This window comes from Limulus polyphemus, unplaced genomic scaffold, assembly GCF_000517525.1.
Source record: "Limulus polyphemus unplaced genomic scaffold, Limulus_polyphemus-2.1.2 Scaffold994, whole genome shotgun sequence".
NCBI classification, from domain to species: domain Eukaryota; kingdom Metazoa; phylum Arthropoda; class Merostomata; order Xiphosura; family Limulidae; genus Limulus; species Limulus polyphemus.
The window spans coordinates 224,897-236,059 of NW_013666604.1; the positions used below are offsets into that span (position 1 = coordinate 224,897).

General features: G+C 33.7%; 1 protein-coding gene across 1 annotated transcript in view; it reads right to left on the minus strand.

The window, feature by feature from the left end:
* LOC106461591 (dynein heavy chain 7, axonemal-like) overlaps positions 1 to 11,163 on the minus strand; it is a 239,815-nt gene that overhangs the window by 183,771 nt on the left and 44,881 nt on the right. Inside the window, exons 11-15 of the mRNA XM_022388600.1 lie at positions 10,296 to 10,496; positions 6,018 to 6,212; positions 3,243 to 3,364; positions 2,488 to 2,716; positions 308 to 361 (exon numbers count right to left, since the gene is read on the minus strand). Coding sequence (XP_022244308.1) covers positions 308 to 361; positions 2,488 to 2,716; positions 3,243 to 3,364; positions 6,018 to 6,212; positions 10,296 to 10,496 — 801 coding nt within the window. The remainder of the gene's footprint in view (positions 1 to 307; positions 362 to 2,487; positions 2,717 to 3,242; positions 3,365 to 6,017; positions 6,213 to 10,295; positions 10,497 to 11,163) is intronic.

An 11,163-nucleotide genomic window follows, 5' to 3' on the forward strand; every position in this document is an offset into this window, starting at 1 on the left:
ATAATTAATTCTTTATGTTATTGTCATTAAGTGGGTAATGAATCACAAAACAAATAATCAAAATATTTCAGAGGTGAGGGCACCAAATGTGTTTTTGCCCCCTGGGTGCTGAGAACCCTTGCTACACCAATGAACCAGAGGAAATACAGTCAGTCAACAGCATCTACTGCCATAAGGGCTTTTTCTGTCTTTGAACCAAAAATAACTTTCTACTGACTGTCACTTTTATAATGCAACTCACATCTCAAATGCAGTTGATGTACATCAGCATTAAGAAACACCAGATTGGTAAATAATTGTAACTTACCTCTCTGGACTCTTGAATAACATCCCTGACAGACATGGTCATAGCTTCTTCAACCTGAAATTAAAGTGCAACATAAATCCTGGATAAACTGGCATTATCAATTTAAATGTTAATTATTATAACTACATTCAAATGAGTGATAAAATTACAGCTAATTTATATTCATAATACAAAAACAAAGCATAAACATATTAGCTTTTCTGGGAAATATATATTTAAAAGAAAAATGCCTCTCAGTCCAATAAGCATACATTCAAAAATGCTCAGTAATAAAAGCACATTAGTGGTATTAGCTCCTTAATATAAGTGAAATAGGATCTGAAGAAAGCTTCAGTATAGACTGCAACTGTCTTTCAAAACACAGATGCAGGCCATTAAATTTCTTAGACATAATTTAACCCTTTGGATGCTATAATCGGATTTAGTCAACTTGACACCCATAGCCATTTGGTGCGACAATCAGAATTTACCACATGGTGTCACAAAATCCTTTCCTCACAGTGCAACAATTACGATACTCATATGTCTTTAAATTTCCTGCCTTAGTATCGCGTGTGCATACATCACTGAGCAAAAGTGCAACTAGTGGATTTTGAAATTGAAAAAGTATTAAAAAGTTCAAGTTCTAAATTTCATTTGTTAATGGATAAATTACACTTTTCAAGAACCTTCCTGAAATATAATTTTGCACTTTAAATGGTTAAAGACCTCATCATTCAATACAACTTTGATGTAACATTATACAAGTTTGACTATTGATTTTTATTTTTACAATATCTCCATCTGATGATTTGATCTGTCATTATATGGACTCATCACTTAATAGTACTATGAACTTGGTTAACTTAAAAATTTTTCTTACCACCAAAAAATACTGTAAGTTTAAATTATCAGATCTGAAGAGGGAAACCACATCACTTCTGAGCCAGGTATACTCTTTGCCCATGTGTTGAATGTGTAAGATATCTGAGTGGAAAATGAGAGGAGCACATCTGAGTGGGAGAGAATGTGGTAAGAAAACGATTCTAACCATATAAAGATATTGTAACTCAATCCCACAATGAGAAAAGTCGGTAAACAACGACGCCCTTCTGGATGTAGAGTGGCTATGGCACGGTGGACCATATTCAGTAAGTCAAATACATCCAAAACCTCCTCACAGGGTACCAACATCTGCATGAGGGTAGGATGAAGATCATACCCTCTTCATCTCAAACCCAAGAACCAGGGAATTGAGAACCACTCCAATTCATGGGTATGACACAAGGGAACTTGACATCTGGTATCGAAACGACGTGTATTGTATGCAATCAACTCCTCCAACCATGAAACAGGATGGGACCTTCCAAATGGCAATAATATCCTCGTAAGAAAGAGAGAATGAGGGATAGCCAAGGTCAGAACTGGAACAATCCCACATACCACCACTGTGACCCACTACACAGACAGTGAAAATTGAGGGAGGAAGATAGACAATCCGAAGCCTGTGTGAGGACTTAGGAGTACTGATATACATGCGACGGTAGGATAAGGGCTCCCAATCGAAGGGGTGAAGTATATTTTCAATTGCTCAGCTCCAGTGGTTGTGTAAATGTATCAGGAGACCACATCATCCACAAGGTGATGGCTCAACTCTTCTGAAGGCCACATCTCATCTACATCAGCAGAACATCACCACCCTACTTTCGACTGAATGATTATAGCTATCTTTTTGTGGAACCCAATAAGGAGGGTGCCTCCACAGTTAACCACCCCAACAGCTTGAAAATGGAAAGTGGTAAGGACTCCCACACTCCACTCCAAAAAAAGGAGGGTGAATAAGCAGTGGAGATTCCAGAGGAATGTCATCACCAGAGACAGTGCAATGAGTGACCATGAAACCCTATTTTGAAAAACACCCCAGTAAAGAATAACAAAAAAAAAACGTCTGAGTACAGGCATTGCCAAATGAGAAGTGATAGTTTAGTAGAGCTGCATAGAGGGAGTCACGTGAGTGTACAATGCTCCTACTGGTGGATAGGTGATGCAGGACTTAGATGAGAGACACACTGGAATCATTTGATTCCAATAGAGGGGAGCAGAAGGCTTGTGTCATGTGTAAATAAAAAGTTCACATATAGAGGGCAGCAATGAACGAGAATAGCTAATCATATATAAATAAAGTTCTGGCACAATCCTACCTGAAACAACCACTTTTCCACCTGACCTTTAGCCTCAGCTGTTGATATTGGTATACTAAACTGGACTCGTTCATTTTCACTACTGAACATAGCTTGGATGTCTAAATGGCTGTCAAATTCTAACCGTGCTATTCCCTCAAAACATTTCTTCAAATGAGGCTGGACACGAAGGGGGTCTTTGGTCTCAGACAAAATTTCCAACATTTCATCATTAGAAAGAAAGAAAAACCTGCACAAACAACAACAGCTTTTGTTCATGTTATAACACTAACATTTAAAAAAAAACAATATCTAATAACTTGGGTATTTATGGAAGGTAGACCATCCAAAAAGTCTCCCATCTGAAAACCCTCAGTGATTTATCTTTTAATTTTATATAACTTATTTGTATTATGAATACTAAAACCTTGTTGTTTTATTTAATTATGCCAATCTGGTACCAATGATCATAAAAAACTTCAGAACATATCAACACAATTGTAATAAACTTCAAATCAAAAGCAAGTAGGTGAATCATTATTACCATTATTTTCATATATTAGTGCCTGTCTCCAGACTCATACCTGATGAGCTAATCTATATTTTACAAGATTTAAATATAAGAGTATGTTAAACAAAAAAAAATTTAAATATTTTGTATGGTACAGTAAAACATATAAAACCACTGTGTACAGACATACAATTAGGTACACTTTCAGTATCATATATGCAAAATGGCAATATAAAAGTCATCTCAAAATAGACAAATATCAAACCTTGGAAAAAAGAGACGTTTTTTTTCTAAGTATGTGTTTAGTCCTTTGTTGATCCTATCCAAGAGGCCAATGGTTTCCTGCAGTCTCTGAAGTAAATCACCCGAACCAGTAGCTTGTAAAACCTGCACACACAATAATTCACCTCAGTATTGGATTCTCTAAAAATAGTAACTTCAAAACACAATGTCTGTGAATAAGAATGAAATACATCTAAATCATTTACAGTTTAATTTGTACAGGTCTAAATAGTTGATATAGATATAAAGCTAAATATAGTTCTTACTATAGAATTGTGCAAGATACTGCACCTTTTAAAACCTCAGCAAAAGTAATGGTTTTCACGTATCTAAACATACAATAAAGAAAATAAAGGTTTACATACCATACTGAATAGAATAATCTTCTCATAGCACAAATCCAGATATATATATATATATAGTTTAGTAGGTTGACAATAAGTTCAGGGCTTATGTTACTGAAAGTATTACCTTATTCAAAAGATGCTTTAGTAGTACAATGTTATGATTCATTAATGGTCATGTATAGTGCTGAGAAACAGCTTTAATCCTGTAGAGACAGGTAGGTCAAAGTGGACAACCTTTTTTACAGAGTTACATTCAAACTGTAATTAAACTAATTTACTATTGTTGTACGTCCATAAACTCAGAATCAAAATATTTTGTATTTTTTAATTATAATAATATATAAGTTGTAATTTATTAAATTCAAAAGGAAATATTGTATTAAGTTTTCATTCTTCACTTTTATATATCACATAACACTGTTTTGGTACATGCTATCTTTAAAAAGTTCAAATAATTCTGACATATGTTATTATTTGTAATTATTATTAATTTACTCTTATTTATAAAGAGAAGATTTTAATGTACTGCTTTTCTTATGAGGTTAGCTCATTCTCATGACTGATTTTGAGTTATTCTGTATCAGTTTCATTGTTTGCCATTGTGCAGTTCACTTCAACCAGATAAGGAAAATATTTTAATGCAGATAATACTTAGTTAGAAAGATAGCTAAATTATGATAATTATAGGTCATATTTTTGTGTTGTGTGCTAACATTTTGTGTTCTAACTTGTATATTTGAAATAAATAAAAAGTAAGTAAAGTACTAATAACATCCCTACAAAAAAATAAGGCTAACTTTCATCCAGACTTAGAGAGAGAGAGAGAAAAAAATTACAAGACCCACACACAAATATCCTAAATGTCTTGTTTTTTAAAGTATATTTTTATTTGTTGTTATAAAAATATCTAATATGTAAAAATTAGGAACTTATTAGCTAAGGTAAGAAAACTTAAATGAAAGAAAGTAAATAATAAAAATGAATACATGATAACACAAGCAAGTCTGGCAAGTGCAGCATGTTGTAATCTGATCCAAAACACCTTAGGTGTGAAAAAAAATGTGTGGCTGAAAAAGGATTGAGTGTGCAACTTAAAGGAATGAAACCAAAATTGGCAGCCAAACTGGTAGCTACACTTATCAATCATTATTATTTATGCTAATTGCTTAAGCTAATGTTACATGATGCTAAATGTTCTTTAATTAGGATAATTTCATAAAATTTAGTACACCTGTGCTGAAAAGATGGCAATGAATAATAACTGTCCACATGCTTGAAAACTTGAGTTGGAAACTGCTAATTTCATTTGCTTGGCATAACTAATACTATGTATCTGCACGTCCTTTCACCTTATAGTTTTACTGCTTTAAATCAGCCATCTTTAATCCGAATGACAAAAAACTAAAAACAGTCCACTTTTACTTTTAGATGAAGCTGTAGTAAAAATGTTAGACCGATAGTTCACATGACTTTTTGTATAGGCATGCTCAAAAATCTTTGTCAAATTTGAGTGGTTTTTGTGGAATACTTTCGGGTATTTCTTAATGGACTGCCTTGAAATTTGGTATGTGAAGTAAGAGTCCAGTAGAGCACATCTACTGAAAATATGGGATAGTTTGGATTACAAAAGTCTGAGATACAGAAGGTGGAAAATCGCTAAACTATCACTCCTGTTAATAACACAGTATGTCCTGCAGCAGGTTGTTTTGGCAGCATGACACACTACTGTCCTGGTAACTTAACAATGTGTTTAAATAGAGCTTCCTATTGTGAAAATTCACTTTGACACTAATGTAAGTGGCAGTAAAGTAATAAATATATGTAAATGGGGAGATTTCAATTGTATTAGATTTGACTGCATGAATGAATAATGTGTAATTATTTGTGACAACATGCAGTTATTCTAGAAATAAAAAGAGTAATATAAATGTATCTTGTATTTCTTTGTGATGATTGCAAGGTTGGTCAAATGGACTGAGCCTGTATACAGTGTTACAGTGGAGAAAATAACAGTCAAAATATAGTTTCACTAAATAAACTTTTGATATTAATTTAATAAGTTTTAGGGGTTATGCACATGAAATCTGAAAACTTTAGAATGTAAAATAGTTTTTTATTTTAACATAAAAAATCACCTTGTAATCAGACTAATCAGAGTCTGATTCAGACACTGACTCCATAAATGTGCAGACAAATCTTTAGTAAAATACTTAATTGAAAAAAAATGTCATTCTGTGTACAAAAGACTTGTAATATTTACTAAAAGTTTGCCAAATTTTGTGAAGTTACATTTACTACATTAAAAGTTATAATATGTATAATATCCTGATTATATGGTATTTGCAAGGTTAATCAAAATTAACAAGCCAATTTAGAGAGGATTAATACAGCAAAGGTAAATAGAAACCTACACTATTATCCTGGACCACTGCCTTCATTACTTCTTTCCATCCTCGATCCACAGTTTGGAAAAGTCTACCTTCTTCTGGCATTTGTTGCATGATGTCTGCTGATGAGAATATGGGCTCTAAATAAAGCCACTGTGCCTGTACTTTCAACCATTCATCAATGGTTTCTTGAGTTCTTATCAGCTTGTTCTCCCATTCCTGAAGAAATAAGAAGAAGAAGAAGACAACAGACCAATATGCACATTTTATTTAAATACACATCTCAGTAAACGTTCAGTAGGAAAAAATAATTTAATACTATTTATCTAGACAACTAAATCTAGCACTCAAACGTTTTTTGCCTTGAGGTTGAATAAATTAAAACATGAAAAATATTTACTCATACTTGAAAACAAATCTTATACCATAAGCAAACAAGTTCTGCAATTTTGAGTTAAATGAGCCCAACTAAGATTATAGATACAGAAGGCATTACTAGATGCTTAAAAGACTCAGGGCTCAGGCCCTGATATACAGGAATTTTCAGTGTTTTAGCATGATATCAATCATGGTTTTCTATTCTGATTTTTCAAGATTTTGGGGATTTCAAGGCATTTTCAAATAGAATAAAACAAATAAGCTTATACAACTAATGTACTGGAGATATGTAGAGGGGGTTAGTCTTTGACAGATGATTTAGGCTGCATGTAAGATAATGGGCAATAGCATTTCAGGCTTCCACAACTCATTTTCAGTATCAAGACAGTTAGTGTATGTGACACAACAATGTATACCCACTGATGAGCATGTGATTGTTATCAAATGCTTGCTGGAGAAAACCAAATGTCAACAGAGATACAGGTTTAGAAGTTAGACGCCTTTGTAGTTATATTCTTCACTAAAAGCTTTACTATCAAGTCTTCCCTTACAGTACTATATTAATAGATACATTTTCAGAAAATTAAAGGAGCCCTACTCCAGTAAGCTGTCACTGAGTTTTGCATTGTTGTGACATCATGAGAATGGAACTTTCACTGGGGATACATTTTGTGGTGAAATATATGCTAACCATCTTGATACCACCAGACCCAAAAATGGTTTATGGGATTTAACTGAAAAGTCATCAATCACTGGCTCTCACATCCTAAAGATTCAGTGCTTCTAAGGAGGCTGGAAGTCTACATTCAACCTTTCTTAAACAGGATTTAATTTATTTAGGCATGTATATCAGTAATGGTGGCTTCTTGCTATTGAAGATGCCTACAGTCAAGTGGAGACTAGGAGTATTGAACACTTTCATATAAAGGATATTAGTTATGCTGAACATCAGGTGCTTTCAGTTGAAATTTGTCAAATGGAGATTTGAAATCAGCTTGCCATAATAATCCCTACTAAGTCCTTTTCTTTTCAACATATACACAGCTGATCTGGTCAGTGCACTGCAAGGCTCCAGAATGACACCAAGTACATGTGTTAATGAAATAATTGTTGCAGATCTCTCACTCTCTCTCACACACACACACACACCAATAAAAGTGATGAAGGGTTTGCAAGAAGTAAGAAGCAAAAGCTTCTGTCAGTTGATTACAGATAAAGAAAATTTACATACAACCAGATAATACCTGTTGGATGTTAACTACCAGATCTCACAGATACTCCTTTCTCATTACACTGGTATATACAAATAAGAAAAGTCCACATAAGAATCTGTCATTTTCAGATTGACCATATCTGCACTTGATCATCTGAGAGAGAAATCAGTGAAAAGTTTACCCTTCCAAAACATGTTGCAGCCAAGAAAGTGCAGCAAAGAAGCCTCATCAATCTGATGAGAGCAATAGTTTTCCCCAAAATATAGTATGGTATCCATTTGTATGCCTTAAATGGCAAAGTTAGGAATTTCCAAGTTACAGACGGTGCAGAATGAAGCCATGAGAGTAGCAATAAAGCCAGCCCAACCAACACTCTGTGACACCATACATTTTTTTGGCTTGCTTGGTTTGCACACCATTACTACGAGATAGAGGATTATAGCCTGAACACTAATGCTATTCAGAGCAACCACAACCTTATCTCACCCACTATATCAGCAATTGATAGAGAGGGCAGAGAAAGCAGTGATACAGGAACTTAAATCAGTCAAGTCATGAGTCAGTGAGGCCAGCCCCCAGTGATACAGCGGTACATCTGTGGAGCAACAATGCTAGGAACCAGGTTCGATACCCATGGTGGGCAGAGCATAGATAGCCCATTGTCTAGCTTTGTGCTTAAACTACAAACAAACAATGAGGCCAAACAAATGTAGAGGAGGAATGTCCACTGAAAAACATTAAGAGTATAGAGTGGGTTGAGGCAGATGGATTAAGTTTTAAACACAATGAATATGAGCAGGAGGATATGGAAGGAAAGGTGAAGATTAGTCAAAACAGATGAAGTCATAGAATAAACATACAAACAGAGACTGAAGTTGATTATATCCATGAATCGCTCAGTCAGGAAGATGTGACTGTAAGGGTAGGAGCTGTGCAAAAAGACAGACATCTGGTTTTTTAATAGCCAGTGACAAAAACTGGGTGATCTAGTTAATTCAGAGCAGAACGTGAAACACAAAAGGATGAATTTGTTTGGTTGATCAGTAACAGTAATGATCAAGACTGGATCATACTCATGACAGATTCTCTAAACCTTATCACAAAATTGGAGAAAGGTTTTGTCAAAAGATCATGGGTAAAAGCTTTGAAAACTCATCTTAAAATGAGCTATATTAAAAACCACAGTAGTATAACATTCAAAGAAAAAATGGACCACATAGCTAGTGAGGTAGAACCTATGAAGGACCTGTTAATGATGTCGACACCAAAATGACACGTAGAATAAAGGGACAGGAAATTATGGAACATAGAAGACTGAAGGGTGGAAGTGCAATAGCGAAGCAAACATGAAATCATATGAGGAGGGCAGATGCTACTTAAATCAAGTTAAGTTCAGCATAATAACTAGAATCTCCAGAATATTACTGAAGAAAAAGAGCTTGTGGCATGGCCAGTGCCAAACTCCATAAACAAAAAAATAGTAACAGAAGTAATATTAAAATCATCTTATTTAAATTGGGTACTTGATGTTAAAATTAATTACAAAAAAGGTGATACACGATAATTAATAACAATAGGATATAATGTAAAAGTGGTTGCTTGCAGAATGTCTCCCTCTGATCAGAGAGTTGGAATTAGGGGTGGTACAACCCTACTTAGCCTGCACACTAACAAACATACTGCAAGCAGACTCCAAAAATGAAGAAAGGAAAGCCCATGCTTTGGCTGGTGTTAAAATCCTTTTATATGTAAATAAAGAAACAGAAATAAAAAATGGCTGCGAGGTAAGAGAGCTTGAATTCAGAAATTTGTGCAGGCAGCACACTCACTGGCTTCAGAATAGAAGAGAAAATCATAATTGATTGTACATGAGACAGCTTGATGTTAATTTTGTGCAAACAAACACACTTCAGTGCAAAAATGAGCAAGTATGTTTCATATTTAAATAGATGCACTAACAGTTTTAGTGTACTTAACCACATAAATATTACATGTTACATACAATTTGTTTATTTGTTTTGGGATATTTGGGCAAGCTACTCAAGGGTTATATGTACTAGTTGTCCCTAATTTCAAACTGGCAGCTAGTAAACAGCATCCACTGCCAACTCTTGGGCTACTCTGGTTTGACTGAAAAGGGGGATTTGATCATCACCATTATAATGCACCCACAGCTCCAAACATGAATTGAAATTTCTTTTGTGTGTGTGTAGTAATTGGATGCAAATGATGGACCTACAGATCTATATCCCAACATGCTAAATGCTAGGCCATGCTTGGCTATGTTACACAAAAACTTGGAAAACAATTATACCATACTATATTCTTCATTTAATACAAAAGAACAAAAATAACAATGAAAACAACTAATATTTTTGTTGAACTGTTACAAGCTTGAAAATAATATAACAATACAATATACTATATATGAATGCAAAGTCACTGTTTCAGATTTTTCTTGATTAAGTAAAAATATTACCACAATGAAAACTCTAAACTTCTGATTATATAGTACATAAACATATTTGAAAACGTAAAGAAAGTTAATAGAAAAACATAAACGCAAACTTACAGAGACACAAAAATTTAATATAAGTGTAAATTTATTATATCCACATGTTGAAAAAAGATTTTGAAAAAGGTTTAAAATAATTTTTTTAAACAGAATGACACTTTCTCCTTCAAAATATATGTCAATCACATTTCTTACTTTAATTTCTTCTTCAAATGGTTTGATAAAAGGTGATCCTCTAATGGTCTGTGTTTTAACAATATGATCATCCAAAACAGATTGGATTTCATCAGCAGATGCTAAAATGTGGACATCAGTGTCTCGATAGATAGTAGTGTTGAAATAAATGCTGTCCCACTCACCCATCATCCTACTCACAGCTTTCTCCAAGAAATATTCCTACTCATAAGATACATAAAGACTGCATTAGTTACTAACTTTAATAACAGGAAAAACAAGATGTATAAAAACATTTTTACTTAGCAATTCTTTTATGTAGGCTTGAAAGTATAACCTTTACAATTTGATTAAACTTGTTTCTATAATTTTTGACAGTCCCTATTCCCCTTTTGATATTAACAATTTTTATTAATCAAATTTCTCAAGTTTTTCTGTCCAGAATATATGCCTTCAGTAAGACACAACCCCCACTAAGCTTGTATAACATCTTACCAGTAGAAAAGCAGCCTTTTCAAATAAAACAAATACATTTAAAACATTGGTTTAAATAAAGCTTTGTATCTTTTAAAGTAATTATTTATTGAGCCAGGTGGCTATATATATATTTGCCCAAGGTTTTGTGTAAACAGACATTTAACATGGGTCAAGTACAAAGGCAGTTGTTCATAACAACATCACATCTATTACATATTTATAACCGTGTAAATCAACTTTGAAATTCGTCATGAACATTCACAGTGTTTCATATAATATATCTGTCTAGGTTTTGGTGCAAAATACCCAGCTGATTTTGCTGTAGGCCTGTAAAGCAGTAATATTAATAATTATAATATGAACAAATGGGCAAATTTTAATTTTGTATAACACTCATAAAAACACTTATTTT